This window comes from Pungitius pungitius, chromosome 12 (genome assembly GCF_949316345.1).
Source record: "Pungitius pungitius chromosome 12, fPunPun2.1, whole genome shotgun sequence".
NCBI lineage: Eukaryota > Metazoa > Chordata > Actinopteri > Perciformes > Gasterosteidae > Pungitius > Pungitius pungitius.
This window is the reverse complement of record NC_084911.1, coordinates 4,986,714-5,004,433: the sequence shown is the minus strand read 5'-3', so window position 1 is coordinate 5,004,433 and position 17,720 is coordinate 4,986,714. Positions and strand designations below refer to the sequence as shown.

At 47.1% G+C, this 17,720-nt stretch overlaps 1 protein-coding gene across 8 annotated transcripts; it reads right to left on the bottom strand.

Moving 5' to 3' along the window:
* Window positions 1-53: 53 nt before the first annotated feature.
* Window positions 54-17,451, bottom strand: svilc (supervillin c). 8 transcript variants are annotated; one of them, XM_037476820.2, is made up of 33 exons: window positions 17,279-17,451; window positions 14,608-15,064; window positions 13,681-13,836; window positions 13,343-13,519; window positions 12,923-12,957; window positions 12,006-12,067; window positions 10,985-11,130; window positions 10,430-10,661; window positions 9,678-10,252; window positions 9,369-9,471; window positions 8,111-8,158; window positions 7,920-7,982; window positions 7,128-7,202; window positions 6,948-7,035; window positions 6,795-6,860; window positions 6,420-6,618; window positions 5,569-5,738; window positions 5,374-5,496; window positions 5,161-5,297; window positions 4,598-4,745; window positions 4,194-4,339; window positions 3,854-4,029; window positions 3,206-3,332; window positions 2,779-3,097; window positions 2,508-2,659; window positions 1,870-1,972; window positions 1,570-1,777; window positions 1,332-1,465; window positions 1,090-1,245; window positions 861-1,004; window positions 656-768; window positions 405-560; window positions 54-192 (listed from the first exon to the last, which is right to left on the bottom strand). In XM_037476820.2, the coding sequence occupies exons 2-33, from the start codon at window positions 14,880-14,882 to the stop codon at window positions 103-105; spliced, it is 4,902 nt and encodes a 1,633-aa protein (XP_037332717.2). In that variant the 5' UTR covers window positions 14,883-15,064; window positions 17,279-17,451; the 3' UTR covers window positions 54-102. The 8 variants fall into 8 exon arrangements, with proteins under 8 accessions (XP_037332717.2, XP_037332714.2, XP_062422328.1 ...); XM_037476817.2 differs by having other exon boundaries at window positions 3,188-3,332; window positions 17,279-17,450; XM_062566344.1 differs by having other exon boundaries at window positions 1,570-1,774; window positions 3,188-3,332; window positions 17,279-17,450.
* Window positions 17,452-17,720: the final 269 nt, after the last annotated feature.

The window sequence follows — 17,720 nt, the reverse complement described above, 5'->3', positions numbered from 1 at the left end:
GCAGCAGCCCGGTGCTGGTACCCCGCCGCCATCTTCTCTTCTCCGTACAGGAGGAAGTCCTTGCTCCTGCAGCCCCAGTCAGCCTCCATTCCTTTTCGCTGTCTAGCAAAGCAGCCCTTTGCTTTTTTTCAGATCAATTTGCTTCCAATTTGGGAGGGAAGCGTATTCATCTCTCTTCATTTGCAGAATAGTCTGAAACATAATTGTGGTCATTTATTTACAGAGGAAACAATGTGAAAATGTAATTAATATAATTAAATATGAATGCTAAGTTTTTTGACTTCTTCTCAGGATTTATAATACGATCATGAACGTTGAGTGCGATCATTTTCACTGGCGAAACATGGCAGACGCTGACGCCTGCTGGTTGATAGACGTCAGTGCACACTTCTCCGTCAGTTCACCTGGAAGTCCTGGTCTGACAGGTAGACTTCCAGGCGCTGGGGGTCCACTCCTGCGGGTAGCGGGCTCAGCAGAAGCTCCTCCAGAGCATACTGGGTCTTTGTGAGCTGGGCCAGGGCGTCCTGCACCAAGGTCAGCTTCAACCTCTCCGCATCGCCCTGACACATAAAGTCAAACATACCCGGGGAAGGAGAGCGATTTAGCTATGACATTAAGAACAGTAGTTGTATAGGTTTAACTGTGTTGCTCTTACCTGTGTGTGGGGTCCCAGGCTCCTCTCCCAGCGGGGGAACACGTTCGTGAAGGTGAGAGGTTCTAACCCTTCAAATATGAGGTAGGCCTGCGGTGGGCGTCTTGGGTTCATTTCTGGGGTGCAGAAAAAAAAAAGCCATAAAAACAAACATACCAGCGACCTTTTCATTTCCACGCCTTGCTCTCGTCAAGGATCTTCCTCCCACCTTTGCAATACTGCAGAACCGTCTGCATGGCGCACCGCCTCTCGTCACGCCAGCAGCTCAGGGCTGAATCCGAGCTCTCGGTCTGCTCAGACGGGCCCCTCTGCCACAGGTAGACCTCCAGACGGTTGTCAAGCAGGAACAAGGCTGTCGGACAAACAACATACAAGTTATGATTCATATGAAACCGAGTTTGACTTTTGAGCTTTCATTTGGGCTGCTGGCAATATACCCGGCTGTGGTACAGAGTACAGACACTCCTGGACAAACGGCGCCGCCATCACCAGTCCAGGCAGCCGCGACGGACTCTGCAGCTCTTCGGCCTGGAAACTCCCAGAGGAGGCACTCATGTGGAAGAGACGAGGTGTGAAGTTATACTTTCCCGGATCTGGCGGAAGATGTTTTTCAACTGTGATTGTACGGTTTACAGAGCCGGAAGAAACATTCCTGGTTGAAAATATGCCGTTTTACTACCTTGCAGCATGCAGTCGTAGGCCTTCCTGTCCATCTGCCCCAGTGCTGTCCAGAAGTCTGCAGGCTCTGAACCTTCCTCCACCACCTGCACTGTCAAAGGGCTGCTTTTGCTGAGACCCAACTCTGGCGGACACCTAATACATTACAAGAACAATTCACAGGCTGAACAATGACTTCAACATTCAATGTTAAAAAACGGGGGCCCGTTTTGAAAGCCCACGCAGTGACTCAGACTCACATTTTAGTGATGCGCTCCACCGCCCTCTTGCTGACCTCTCTGAGGCTGCTAAGAGCTTTACAGCCAGTCCAGAGGTAGAGCACGCCCTGCTGGCTATTGAGAAGGACAACAGAGCCCCTGGACCTCAGACCTGCACAGCAGCAATCCACCTCCAACAGAGAGCCTTCCTCTGGGAGCTCACCTCGCACACAGAACAAATGCCACTCTGCTGCAACACACAAATATTATGTGTTTTTTTTAATTAACTGACAAAAACAACGAGAATGGATACAGGAGAAATATGCCCTTACTGTACAGTACCTGCATTAATGCAGGCCTGCTCTCGCTTCCCCTTGTGAATCACCAGGCCTCCCTGGAAAAGCTGCAGAAAACAGGGAGGTTCCTTTCCCTGAGGTACCACCACCTTCAGAAACAACGTAAACACAAACGCACAGGCTGTAAGATGTTTTCTCTAATTCAATACCAAATTAAGGCCTTGAAATGTCTCAACTTTATTGAAGTAAAAGTATAAATAAAAGCTCTGTATTTGAATTAACCATTGAAAAGAGTGATTTCCGTTTGTGTTTTAATCTCTCCACAGTGTTGTGTCAGTGTGCCTCTACCTTATTATTATTATACTCTTTATATTTCTTTAAACCAATCCCCATTTTTTGGGGCAGCAAAAAGCACATGAGCAGCCGTCTCCAAAAACGTAGCAGGAGGCTGAAACTTGCCGAGTAAGTCATACTAAAGGTGCATTAACTTATAAGAAATATCTTGGTTTATAAGGTGGTTCTGCTCTTCATCCACTTCTTGTATGGGAAACGTTTAAGGCAGGAATAATGTTTAATGATCAAAATCAAATAAATCCCGTTTGCCTTTCCCCATGTTACACTGAATGAACAGCGTTTTACATGAATAAAGTATTAAACATGAATACAACAGTCCGAAGACCTTACCTGTGACTCTTCGTGGTTTTTCATCCCAATGGACAAGAAAGTAGCGGTGTCCCGCCCGCTGACACTGGAGTGACAACCCCGCCACAGGAAGAAAGCCGTCTTTTCCTTCAGTCCGGGACCTTTACTGCATTCATCAGTGCAGTTTGTCTCGTCTACAGCAAAGAAAATCTATTCATATTCATATTTCAAATTCCCACCACACCGACAGAAACAACACGAATCGGCTTCATCGAGGAGAGTGTAGCAGAGTCTTGACAGTGACGTCACTGACCAAAAGCGTTGACGCTGTACGTCCAGCGGATGACGTAGGAGTCTCCTTCGTGGAGCTGTCCGCTGCTCTCCACGGGAATTTCACTGTCGTCAAACTCCTGGACGTGCCAAGTGTCCACAGCGACTGTTTTCAGCTCCATCTGACATCCCTCCTCCAGCGTGATGACCCCGTGGCCCCTCTGGACGTCAACCCCCGCCAACACGCTGTGGACCAGGCCGTCCCCCCCCAGGGACTGACCCGAGACCAGGGCCTTGGCGTCGCAGGCGCCGAGCACGTCTGGAGCTGGACACCCGGACGGGGGAGTCAAAACGGGGACGGGCTGGTGGAGAGTTGGAGAGTTAAAAGCGAGAAAGGAATCCTTAGAATCCATCTTATTAGTCGGTTATTGACATCTAAATGTGGAATGAACCTGTTCGTCCTTGCTCACTGCAGCAGCTTCCAGCGTGCCTCCTTTCCCGCTTGTCCAGTCCAGAAACTTCTCCCGGAACAGAGTCGTCTCGTTGTGCTCTGAGACACAACTGAACAACGCCCAGCTGGGACGTCCCTGTCCCCTCCTGAGGACAGTTAAAAAAAACGTGTTAAAACATTGTTTAAAATGACAGCATAATGCATCAAATATACACCACCGAGGCTTATTCCTCAATAGACAGTGGAAATATTACTAACTGCATATTTACATGCCTCCTCACAAGAGAAGAGGCTATTATACTGTCTTTTGTTAGCTGCAGCATGTCAGTGTGTGGCGTGGACCTAGATGGCATGCCATGTGGACACCATGCTGAATGCTGGGGTGTCTGCATGTGTGGCAGTGGGGAATTATGATGCACTTACTTTTGGGTTTTTTTCGAGATCAACTCCAGACCGCTGTGTGTGGTGCTCTTAATGCTCACAATGTCTAAAGTGAAATTACACCCGCCACTTTTATTGTGTGCGCAGCAGCGTTTAAATATGTGTCGTGCACACTACCGGCTGTGCTCGAGTATTTCTGCGGTGTGTTCCGATATTTATACGCTGTGTGTTTTTTCGACCCGTGAAGTACGGACTGAAAGGTTTACCGCCCGCAGTGTGAGCTTACTGCTGCGTGCTTGGGTTGCACCGCGTGGGATCCAGCGGGTTGACTCGACAGTTGCTGTAGTCATAAGGTCCGGCCCACACTTGGTGAGTCAGCTGGAGAGCAACGTTCCTCCTGCTGAGGGAAACATCCCGTCCATGCCACAGGTACACCTCGCTGCCGAAATCAAACACCAGGGCCTGCGCGCACACACACACACACACACACACGTACAGTAGGTGCATAGAGTTGAAACAGACGTGTCCTATTTGGCCAAAACCGACATAATTTATGTTATGAAACAACACACAATCAACAAGAGGAAAGATGGAGGAAAGAGGAGAATCCAGAGGAGACCTCAGACCTCATTGGAGCCCAGCAGGGAGATACTGGGCATGGAGGCCCAGGCCTGATCATGAGGCACCAGTCTGTTCTCCACCAGCCTGTAGACACAGTTAGACTCCACCACAGCACACTCGTAGAGCTCGTCCTCCTCATCTGCAGTGGCTCCTGCCGGGGAGGAATACAAATCTTTAATATCACTTGTCTACTTCTCATTACCTTTGACTTCTCAGATGAAAACATCACATTGAAATACAATGGAAAACCTTGGCTGCAAATACAGTATTCCATCAAATGAGTATGCAAAAACATGATTAAATATACTGATGTTACAATAATAATATATTAATATATTGATTCATTTACGATCTGCTCTTTATACACAGTAATAACACAATGTACTCAGCAGACATTATGACCACTTACCTCTGTATTGTCTCCTTCCTCCTAGAAGCTTCCAGAAGTCTGCAGCCAGGCTGCCGTCACAGTTTAGCCCCTCCTGCAGGTCGACCACCTGGGAGGCCCGACAGCCCAGATCCTGATCCCTCTGGATGGACGATGCCAACTCAGCCGCCTGAAAAAGCAACAAGGGTAAGAGATGCAGTGAGGTTCAGAGTTCTAGTATCATTACAAACGGCTCGTTTTTCTATCAAATTATATTTTAATAGCAGCTGTTACCAAAAGAAAAGTGCCCATATATTATTTGTTTTGATGAGTTTGAAAGCGGAATATGTGACGATTAAGTAGTTGAAGTATTTGATACAGATATTTGCAGAGGCAAAACATGTTTTATCTAGTCACAGAATTTTAAAAAACGGAATGTTACAATTTACAAATTCAACCATTCAATTTCACTTCCGGCCCCAAATGTTTTAAACTTTCACCCTACAACTGTAACATTTTTATTTGTTTACTAGCACACGCGTTCCACGTGTCACGCCGTGGCGTCCTGCACACGCCATAGAAAACGAACACAGTCCTGGCCGTACCTTGGCCCTCTCTTGTCCATTAGCAAACTCTCCACTCCACAGGATGCAATGCTCCGGAGTGACCAGCACGAAGCAGTCTCCGCTGTTCAGCGACTGCACCGACGGCTCCACCAGGCGCACCTGGACGCGCCGCCTACCTGCCACCACAAGCACTGGTTAGTGTGAAAGCTCAACGCAACGACGCCATTTAAGGGACACAAGTATTTTTCTGACCTTTGATGTGAATGAGCATCAGGCTGCTGAAGGGAGGATGGGAGTTGGTGGAACCCAAGGCACAGATTAGGTGGTCTGATACGGAAACAGGCGGCACATCAGCCACCCAGGAGTTCTTGGACTCTGTCAGGAGGGGAAATACAAGATCAGAAGCTGAACAAGGAAGACGGCAGACAGGGAATGAGATAAGCTCACTCTTCTCGGCCCGGGAGCTCTCCTCAGCAGCTGTGTTGTCGACGGCCTCTCCCATGTAGTCCTGCATGACGTCCTCCCGGGCGGCGAGAGCCCTCAGAGGGTTTCTGGAGCCCTGAGTCCGACGGGACGGACGGACGGACCGCCTGTGCTCGGCCACTGATGAGGTCAGTCTGCACCAAACGCACAAATACGGCTTCACGCAGACAGCACATGCAGTCTCCATGTGTATTCACTTCAGTATTAGGCATTGTAACTAATATCTAATGATGTGTTACTAGTGTTTGGACCGGAAGTATAAAATCGAACTTAGTAAACTTTGGTAGTAGTGATTGACAACAATATGAGTCTCAATCGAAGAACTAAAATGAAAAGTTATCATTAACTTTTGAGACAATGATGAGATTTCAGAGAGCTCCAGAAGTTTACTAACTATTAGATGGACAGAGTCAGATCATTTAGACCACAGTTGAAATCAATAACTTTAGCACATCTATTTAAAAAAAAATGTTTTCTATTGTATTAACATACAAGCTGTAACCAATTACAATTTGCTAGTTTAATTTATATAAATATATAATATTTAAAATTGATTGAAATATTCATGGGAAATATGTTAGATTTATTCATTTGTTTTTTGGAACATTTCTTGTAACTTGCATGCTTTTAAGCTCTGATATCTGTCTGAATATATCAGATAAATGCTATACTATACATTCGTTTTTAACTGTTACATAGATTAAAAATTACAAAATACTGATCTGGTGAAATTTGTCTACCTGAAATCAAGGCTATAGCATAATATAGGATATCATTTGATAATCAATAAATCAATCTGTGTTAAAAACACTCACATGGGTGTGTTTGTTTGGCAGAGAACCCCCAGGTCCTGCTCACTCTCTGCAGCTGCAACGTCTCCACAGCGTGGGGGCGCACAGGCGGAGGGTTGTGACTGATCTCCGTGGAAACCAGCATCCAACGCGTCGGATTCACCCGCGGGCGTCTCCCCCGTCTCTTCACGGGGCGCCGCTGAGAGCGGAGAGCTCTGTGCAGCTGCAGGACCGGAAATGTGAAATGAAATGCTTGACTTCGATACTTGAACTTCTATCGGTGAGGCTCCACGGGGCCTCGCGTTCAGAGGCAGAGTGGGGAAGGCTGTTAAGCACTGTGAGCAACCAGCTCAGACGGAAACACACAGGGGCTTTATTCGCATCAAATGCAGCTCTAACCTTCACTTGTGCACGATGGAGCTCCAGAGCGTCCCCTGCCATGCGAGGTGGCATTTCTGTGTGACTCTGTGGATCCGAAGGGACACAAGGGGCACGAGTGAGAGACGCCGGCTGAAGCAAAGAAGGAGAGCAAACTGCAAGGAGTGAACTCACCTCTCGCCTTCGTACATTCGGTCTCTCGCTCCTTGTTTGTCTGGTCTCTATTCACTTCCTTAACGTCCTCCATCTCATTCTCAACCCTCTATAGAGGGAGAGGTTTTCATGTTAGATTTAAAAAAAAAAAAAACAAGCTCCTCTGTAGTTTAAAGCTTCCGGAAATGAAATGTGTGTCACCTTCTGTCTCCACTGGGGCTGAATCAGGTCTGTGGTAGAAGAGGGGACTTCTTGTGCCTCAAAGGACATTTTGGTCTGCGGGTGAATTAAAACAGAATACATGGATAATGAAGTAGCGGGGGACTTCTTTAGCACAGTGTGGAATGACCCCTTCATTAAACTGAATCCGATTCATTCGGGAAGATCAACGAACAGCAAAAAAAAAAAAGCTATCAAGGTACAAAATCTCTTCAAGCAGCAAAATCACACAAGAATACATGAAGTACGAAATGTTTTTTTGACATTACTGTTGCTGTTTTTAACCTACTTACTAGTTTGAGAATGATTAATTTAGGAGTTTTATAAGTTGATAATTAGCTTTAATAGAGTATTGATTAGTATCTTTTGTCCATATAAATACACACAGTGAAAGAAAAGGGGAGACATGGGATTCCCTAAAAAGGAAACATTAGTAAAATGTAAAATACATTGTTAAAAATAGAATTGGGAAGGTCGGATATGGACCTACGACAGAAAAAAGTTTTGTGCAGTACAACGGCAAAACTAAAAAGCACAGAATTAACAGAAACAAAATGGAAACCGCGAAGTGAGAACTGCAATGTGTCGCTTCCGAAAATCACTCTGCAGGTGGCAGAGCGGTCTCGTTAGCGAGAACGAAAACTTCACACGTCGTCTGCACGCGTGACCCTGCGGCGAATAAAAACCTTTCACTTCAAAGCAAAACACTGCAAACCAAAAAAATGAAGAAAAGCCCAAAAATGAATCAGCCATGCCGCGACTCAAACAATTTACCTGATTGAAACACATGATATATGGGGGGGTACTGCTAGAATAGACAGAGGCAAAGACGGGTTCCTGGGAGAGAAGAGCAATTAGCAGAGAAAGGGGAAGGCTAAAGCTGTTGTAAAATTAGTGTGTACAGAATCATGGTAGCGGGGCTTGAGATGGATCTATGCATTTCAAAGCATTCGTGGAACACTTACCCAGCGCTGAGGGTGTTCACTGTCCACAGGGAGGTCATTGGTCTCCTCCTGCAGAATGTGGGGAATCGGTAGAAGTTACAGAATTACAGAAGACGGAAATGATTTTTAAAAAACGGAAGAATACCAAAATGGATGGGGAGACCCAACGGGTGAATGTATCATACATTTGTAGAAAGAAATTCTTCCATTTCTATTCAGCAGCGTTAATAAAATGTGTCTCCATCAATTGATATCACGTGAAACCCAGGTAATTAATTGGATGAATTATTTCTGAAATGTAACCTTTAAATAAACAACGGGGGCATTATCTAATGCTAACTTTTGGAGGATTAACCAGAAACACCTTAATACGTATATTTTGGATCTTTTCTTTTCCATATTCTGCGAGAAGACGTTATGGAAGCAGCAAAGCCCAGGATCTCTTTGCATACCCGGTGTCGCCCCTTAACACACCGACACAGTAGATGTACACACAGCGCTCACCCCGGTCCAGCTGCCATCATAAGGCCACTAAAGTGTCAACCTTTTACCGCTGGAATCAAATCACTCTGTTTACAATTTCATATAATGCTGTGAGAAAGTCAAACCCCTCTCATTACACAAACACAAGAAATTCCCCGGTAACTTTCATCTGATCGCAAGACATTTAGCACCTCCCCAATCCAGAGTGCTGTTGCTAAGAGATGTTATATCTGGTTTCACTGGAATGATCTAACCAGAGTGAACCCAACAACCTCGAAAAGCAAACTTCCACAAAGCCAATGGGTGCTTTCCCAAAGGACAAGACACTAAAATCTGTCCTTCAGGTTGAAGTGCGAGTGCCAAAAAGACAGCAGCCTGTGTTTTTGTGTTTCACAACTGGTCAAAAAAAAATGTGATTTTCTGTGAGGGTCGTAATGCAGGCTGGAGAAACACACTGATTACACACATTTCATATCACCTCCGGACTTTGGAAGTTTGACGAAGATTTGAGTGGGAATCAAACTGAACGCTTAAAAGTTAGGGGTGCAAAAATGTGATTGTGAAAAGTAAAATGAGATCACATCCCTCTGCTGACAGTCTAACGACCCAGTCGCTCCTAACTGGACTCTCAAAGGACCAGAACTAACGGAGGTCCAAACGTTTTCCCTTTGCAGAGAAGAAGCAGAGCAACGTTTGATTGTGCAGCTGTGATTTGGTCCACTGAAATCCTTGTTGCACATAGTCAAGATATCACAGACCTTTGGTAGCAGCAGCGTGACATGTCTTTGTTTCTCACCTTACTTCTGCTGCTGTTGGTGGACTCATCTTCCACTGTGACGTCTTCCATGGCTGCGGTTTCTTCTTTCGTCCTCCTCACACTCTCTTCCTCATTCGGCTGTCTTTTGGACAGTAGAAATACAGGTTATAAGACACAGAACATTTTAAAATACCACCCCAAAACTGTATTTCAGTTCAATTTGCATCCCTAAATTGCTGAAATCTGAAAATTTGACCATTTTTTGCAGCCCCTAATGCATGAAGCAGTCAATGTTCTCCCCAAATGATTTTTTCTTCTTCTTTTTATAGTGAGGCGTGTATCACTCACTGAAGACTCTGCGTTGTCTCCGCAGAGGAAACCAGCTGTTCCGGCAACTTTGTCTGGCAGGCCCTCTCCCCCCGAGGAGTGTCCTGATGGGACAATCCTGTTGTTGGAATACAGGCTATGGTTTCCCTCCTGGTTCGAGCCCTCTGCCTCCATGGAGTGGCAGCCAGCGAGCCTCCCTCCGCACCGGAGACGTCTCCTCTCTTTCCCCTCGGTGCTGCAGGCGCCTCCTGGCGCTCGGGGCTCTGCCTGCCCCGACGCAGCCCGGCTTCATCCCAGCGTCCGCCGTTCTGTTCGTGGCTGCGAGGAGCGTCCGTCGGCGCGCTCTCCTTCCTGCTCCACTCCGAGCCTCCGGAGCGGCTCTTCTTCAGGATTCCTCTCAGGACCGGCTCCAGGTCTTGGTGCTGCGGGGCATGCTGGGTAAAGCCCGTGGGCTCCCCGGGCGCAGGGTCAGTGTCAGGTCTTGGCTGGGAAAAGCGCATCTCGCTGGGTTTGAGGTTGACAGACGAGGCCTGCTGTCTGTCGGACAGCTGGGGGGACAGACAGAAGGCGGGGAGCTGTACCGGGCCTTTTTGGAGCTGGGCGAAAAGACAAGGCACAAAAAGGTGAGACGAACTGTAGGTACAGATCATAACTTAATGTGTACATGATTGAGAAACATAGTATATGTGTAGAAATATTTGTAACCGTCTTTAAAGCTTTGACTGTCCCCTTTAAAAACACTTATCTTGCATTCTTCGCTTTGGTTTACTTACCAGGCTGACCTCCTCCACAGTGATGGGCTGTGTGCGGTACCGAGCCCCCTTCTGCCTCCGCCTCTCCGGGGGTCCGTCGGCAGGGCGGCCCTCCTCCCTCCCCGACAGGGAGAGTTTGTTGAACAGGGCCAGCTTCTCACTCATGGTCAGCTTGCAGCTCTCGTCGCCATCCTCCACTGGCTCAGGCTGCAGAGGGTTGGACTCGGGCGGTGGTGCTGGTTTGGGGGTGCTGCTAAAAGAGGCGTGTGATTAAAAGAATAACCGCAAAACTAAAATTTAAATGGATCTCACTAGATGTTTTGTGCTCCTCTATCAACATAAAAGGACAGTTTATTATCAATCCTTCATTAAACGAACAACTCCTGGAAATAATTATTATTATTACAAGAGATCCAAATGTGTGTTGTTCTGCCCGAATGTGTGTTATTCTGTTATTCTTCAGTACATTACCCTTGTTTTAGAATCCAACCAAATGTCCATGTTATATGCTTCTAGATAAGGTCAGTGATCTGAAGTTAAAATCTCCCTCCCAGTTGCCACTATAGGCTTCCCCACCTGATTGCCACGATTTCCTCACAGGTGATTGGCTGAGTTAGAAATCGATGGTCGTTGCCACGACGGACCCTGCGTTGGTAAGAAACGCTGCCCGAGCGGGGCTTCAGGAAGGCCGAGGACTCCGGCGCAGCGGAACTCTCCAGCTCCTACGGAGGAGGCGGGGGAAACACGTTAACACCAACCTTTGACCTTCATATTTGGCCTTTTTAGCCGCTTCAATAGGCAGCCTCCACCTGCTAAATAAGTAATAACTCTCCTGTCCTGATGTCTCCTGTTCTATTTGTATTGACAGATGGAGGGGGTTGGATCGCTGGTTAATAAAGCAGCTAGCTGGAAGGTGGAGCGTGTTGGCTACGTGGGTAGAATGCCGGCCTAACAGGTCACAGTGTAACCAGAGCTGCGCTGGCTTGGGTTACCTCCCCGGCTGCCTCCAGTAGCAGGCTAATTATACACACTGCTATGGTTGTCCACGGTAATGCAGCGTCTGGCACATTTTCCCCTGACGCTTCATGACTAAAACTGCGCATGAGAAATGGAGATAAGAAGAAAAGAAAAAAGGAAAAAAAAAGTGTTTCGTTGTGTGAGAAGACAGAAGAAACGGTGTTATCACACTGTGGAAAAAAAGTGCAAAACAGACACGATAGCATCGAACTGTGCACCCGCTTAACCATTTCGCGTCTGTCAACACGAGCAGGTTGTGTTGTGCGTGCTCAGCGCTGACTGGCCAATGCCTCTCCAAACAGTAAGGTGAGCAGCGGAGGGGACTGACCCGCGATGGACGCGGCTTTCTCTGGCTGCTCAATACGTTTCTCCACATCTTAAACGCGTTCCACCTCAAAAGCTCAATTGTCCAATTATTCAGCCGACACTGCACACGGACGCGCGTCTCCATCACATGGAGAAGCAGGCCAAAGCCACGGATGGCTCGTGTTTAGAAGCGGGCAGCAGAAGGCACATGAGAGAGAACAAGCAGGTCATCAGAAGTAATCCTGTTTCAGTGCTGAGACGAACATAGACTCACTTTAAACAAAGACATCTTGGCTGCCACACTCATTTGTGCTCTGTCGTCGGTTTTCACATCAGCTGCGAGAAGATAGAAGACATTGAGCACTGTCAATTAACAGGTCATGAATCATCGCACATTTCAGACACTAATAGATATGGGAGGAAGGTGCTGGAGAACAGAGAGGCCTCGGTCGGTTCATTTGTTATCATCCTGTGATAAAATGACCTTTTAACACACCGAAGTCAGGCTGAGCTGGCGGTAGACCAGCAGATCCCTTGCTGTGTGAGTTTAAATTACTGGGGTTAGGGTTTTTTTTGTTTGTTTTCTTACAAAGTGTGCGTTCGAAGAGAGCAAAGTCAACAGCTTCAATGACCCGTCATAATGTTCTGCCAGAGGTCAATATGAAAGGTAAATAGTCTAAATACAGCCTGCAACTCTTTTAGGTGCCTAAACTACATCTGCACCAAAAAGAAGACTACATTGTTTTGCTGTAGGTAATCATTTTTTATATCAATCCGCCTCAAAATTAGAACCATCCCTTTAACTTATGTCATACTTGTTGAGCTGAAACAATGTAAAGTGGACGGCAGACGGCCTTAAATGAGTCCAAACAGTAAGGACGCTTATATTGTCTACTTGTGTCTGAAGTGAGTTAATCTCCGGTGTGTGCTTGTAATCTTATATGGGGTGTCAAAAAATGACATTTCTTCCCCTGTGGTGTTGCCACTCAGAATCCCACTGAATATATTGAACCGTTTCCCCTCGTGCCATCATTGTGACGACATCATTTTGGAGTAGGTGGTGAACGTTGTTGTGCTACTGTGACCTTCTCCCTCTCTGTGGCACGTGGCCGTCGTACAGGCGTGACTGACAGATGATGTTTGTCTCCAAACACGATAGAAAAACGGTATTATTATTAAAGGCAGCTTCACCTTTACAGTTTTCTTCTTCCTCTGCGTCCAACAGCCTAGAAGAGGGGAAAGAAGCAAGACAAGAAGTCACCAGGTGAAATTCAGGGACAGGGAGGCGATGCCGAACTAAAATTTACGGCTCCTGCGCTCGGCTGCCTGCTTACAATCCATTTCTTTGTGCTTTAGTATGGAGCTCCAAAGAAATCAAGATACTGCGTCACATTTGCATGCTCTGTAAAGCAGCACTGTGGAGGTCATGATGGGGGACAAACACATGCAAACAAACACCACCTGTGTGCAGTTATGTAAAGGTAATGCACCGGTCACACCTCGGGCAAGTTTAACCGCATTTGTGCAGCAATTTGAAAGCACTGGAGTCCTAAAAACACTGCAAAACCAAACCAGGTGCCTCATCTTGCACCACAGCACACGGGCTCCTACCCGCTGCTGTCCTCCATCTCATTGGCTGTGATCGGCTGCGTCCTGAAACGTTCGCTCGTCTTGCGAACACCTCCCGGCCCCCCGGGGAGGTACCGGCGGGAGCGTCGCCGGCCCCCCTCGGAGCCCGGCGTCGCGGCCAGATCGAGAGAGGACGCGGCTCGCCCGGCTTCGGGGCAACTGGTGTCCACCACAAACCGGGCCGGAAGGAGGGAGGGAGGGAGGGGAAGGAGATGTTGAGGCAAAGACAAATATCGCCACAGGAGGTACAGAGGGCTGACAGTGACAGCTTGAATCGCACGCACACACACACACACACACACACGTGCAGGTGACCCTACGCTGTATCGGCCTGCGCTCCACTCCCCGTCTGCTGCAGAAGAGCACTTCTCAACTGGCCCACCGACACTCGGGTGTGAAGCTGCGGTGCATCGAGTCCAAGAGGGACGAGGTGCCCCTCCCCACTCAGCATGCTGGCAGAGTCCGGGGAACCCTGCCTGGAGGGTGGGGTGGGGCGGGAGTGAGGGGAAAGAAGCTTGAGCCTTTCAATCGGGAAGAGCCCGAAACATTGAGAAGCTCCTACACTAAAAGGAGTCACCAGTCTCTGTTCCTCCCAAGGAAAAGCACCCGGACCACATGATGGGATAAGCGTCCCAATCAACTGCAGACGAATCAGACTGGCTTTAACGTTCCCTGCTGGGAGCCACTGATTTAGATCGCTTGGTTTGAATTAGGAACAAAGGTTGCCGAGCAACCGGGGGAAGTCAAGGTCCTGGAGCTGCTCAAAGGGTTTCGGGGGGGGAGGCGGACCAATTTCAAAAATATATAATCCTCTGGGATGTACGCCGGGATCCCTCAATCACTTCATGCTCTTGAGTCTAAAATTAAGTTTTTTTTTCTAATTTGATCACGGTCTGTCTAACTGTCTTCTGAGACTAAATTTAAGTGGGAGGAGGATCAGTGCTTCTGAAGAAGAAAGTCATCCAACTGTGTGCACTGGAAGTTACATATGCATTAAACACACATGACGTCACATTTTCTCATGGCTTATATTACCCAGGAGATACAGACGCAAACACGTTGCTGCTTCCACACAATGAAAAACTATCTATGCGATTTTTAAAGCTCAGAAAGATTTTAAAAGTTGCACAACCGCACACAAATCCACGTATGCGATTTGTAATAAAGTTGAAGCTGAAAACATTTCGCTGTGTGTGGCTTGCGTCGCTCCCTCAATCCACTCATCCTTCCCTGCAGACGCGACTCACCTTCTCAAGTGGTCAGACTCTGCGGGATCCTCTAATCCGTTTGTGACCTCTCGCACGCTTCCGTTCGCTCTTTCACCGAGGCCATCGGAGTTCTGAGTCCCCCTGCGGGCTTCGGTCGCTGGGCCGGGCCCCTCTTTCCCGTTTCTCCTCACCCACTTGGAAGGTAGCTCCTCCATGTGGCCGAAGCGCTCGGCCAGTTCTCGCCGCCTCTCGGCTTTATAGCGAGCGATCCGCTCGGACCTGGGCTCCAGCACTGGGTTGTCCATGGCGTCCATGTCCCTCGGGGGGAGGATTCCGTTGACTCTGTGCTCCTTGGATGATGGCAAAGCATCTAGGAACGGGAATCCGCCGGCTTGTTCTTTTCAGATTCCATTGGATCTAGAGACTTTCTAAGCTGAGAGTCCACCCGTCAGAGTTTGAAGAACAAATCGGTTCCTTGGTGGGTAAAACATTTCCCCTGAAAGAGGCGTAAGCAAACAAAAAACAGTTCAGAGACTCCTCGTGTGCCCCTCAGCAGTCTGTGCACGTCTTTCTGAAGGGGTTCATGGCAACATTGCTAAGCCTTCATTATACATTAACTAATTTCTCTATTTCTCTCGTCTTGCTTGAGTCCATGTAAGATGACCTGCACCCGCTTGCAGTCTCATGCAGAAATCTCCCCTTGCATTGAAACTCAATCCCTCACCAGCTCAGGTCCACACTGGGTCTGGGCACTGAGGATTCAGGCTTGCTGGCCTTCTCCACAAATCTGACTGGAACATCTTGTTTAAATGGAGGTACAATTAATCCCCCATTAGCTATGGGTTCAAATGAGTTGACGACCTATTTGTGAATGGCAACATGCTGACAAGCAAAAGAAAGTCCCCCGTTAGCTACATCGTGGCTTCCTGGAGGTGAATAAACATCAGTGACAGCACCTGAGGCTGGAAGCCACATGTGAAGAGCACAGATATGGCACGATTTGCATTTAAAGACAGCAGCTAACCATCAGATCGGTTCACAAGTGAGAGACCGTGAGCGCTGAAACTGTGGATGTCAGCATTCCTGATGCAGGAAGCACAATGGAGTGAGAACAAAGAGACGTGAGCCTCTGACTTAGTAAAGCAGATATATCTGCAGCAGAGCTGAATGGCTCTGGTGAACTCAAAGTCAAAGATACAAGTTTATTTTAGCACGTTTGCAGCTTCTACAAAGTGGTTATGGTGCAATGACCATTTGCACGACTGCAGGTATGGTCCGCCTTTCATTTGTCAGAAGCACACAAAACTTATATAGACTTATATAATGATGTCATCGTAAATAAACTCAAAAGCACGTTTGCAGACATTGTCAGCATTGGATTGACTGACAAGACGACCATGGATTTGTGTTCTGCGTTCAGCTTACATGTGACATGGACAAAAAACGTCAGTGAATCAGAAGAGAACATTTCAGAAAGAGAGACAGAGAGATGCCACGAGCATCCACAGTCCACTACTTTAGGTTTTCTGATGGCAGAACACAAGTAAGTTCTCAGCACTCACGTTGAAAGAAGAAAAAAAAGCCATGTGATAAGCTGGAGGGTTGTTGATTGGAGGAAAGAACGCAACAGAGGCTCAATAGGGATCATTGGCTTCTAATCCAGCGACACTAGTTGACACTAGCTCTGAAATAAAGCCGGTGGATGAGCCCCCAGGTCCCATACTCAGGAATAGTCAATAGTGAAAATACCAAGAGAGTTAAACAAAAGCTAAAGATCCAAATCTTCCGAAGTTTTACTGATGAACTTCTCAAACACAACCGTAACTTTCAACTTGACTGTATATATATATATTTATTATATTATACGTTTACAGAACAGGTTATAATCAAAGTGCAGACATGTTGTAAGTTACATAAGAAAAGGATCTCAGTGTCTAACAACCGCAGCAGAGTAAACATGATTAAAAGGCTTGCCTGGAATAAGCCTCCGACCAATTACACCTGCCCTGGCTGTTCTACCTTGATCAAAGCACATCATGAAGCATGAGGTCTTTCCTTGAATACGCCCACTGTGCGGGTGCGCGGCAGCAAAACCGGTGGGTCTGCATATGCGCATTGATATGCATTGACCCTTTGCCCGATCTTGATATTTTTAAAGGCATGGCAGCACTGTGAATATACGTAGCACCAGCTTTCTCCGTAATCCCCTTGTTAGCCCCCAGCAGGGTGCAGCAAATTATCAGCTGCTCCGGTGGAAGTTCTAACATTTCAGATATACATTTGATGTATTTGTCCAACAAATAGCTACCGAGAGTCAAACTCCTAATCCGTCAAATGGATTGGGAAACAATGAATAGGAAAAAATGGCGTGTCCAAACGTGTTTGGACTAACATTAATTCGGTTGGCGAATCATAAAAGAAGACTAACACAAGTGTTCAGATGATTTGTTCTTACCGTGCCGTTCGTGCGTAATTTGTGCGTAAAGCGCGCGTCAACCGTGTTCTGTTATTTTCGAGACTTCACACAACACACAAAAAGAAAGGTTAATAAAGCGAGCGGAAACCATAACTTCCATAAGCACCGTACTAAACCGAACTTCAGCAGGTCTGAAGAAAGAAAGATCAAGAGTGGTTAAATACCCAGAACAGTGTCCTAGCTGGCGCCTGGCTACATTTTCGACTATAAATTCGAGACAACAGTGGTACTTACTTACAAGCACTGTGCGCCGTGTGAAGCGGGCATGAGTGGTGCTCAGACCGGCGGTTCCTCCCCTCTGGCCCATCAAACGGGACGGTCGCTCCAAATGTAGTCAGGCTCGCAGCTGCCGAGGGCTCGTCGTATCAATGCAGAGTATAAATAGAAGGACAAACCATGGGAGGCCCCTGGCAGGACAGCAGCCGTGCGTGTGGCCACCGAGAGACACAGCTCACGGGGAGAGACTATGGGCTTTAAAAGTCCCGCGATGACATCACTTCAGTTTTTATTATTACTTTAATAATTGCGAATTTGCGGCTTAAATTTAGCAAACATAAAGCGAAAGTCAAAACAAATTTAAAAAATTGTCTCTAACATCTAAATCTAGTTAGAAAACGATTTTAGCATTTATGTTAGCACGTGATCACGTGAAGAAGACGTTGTATTCAATTGAATT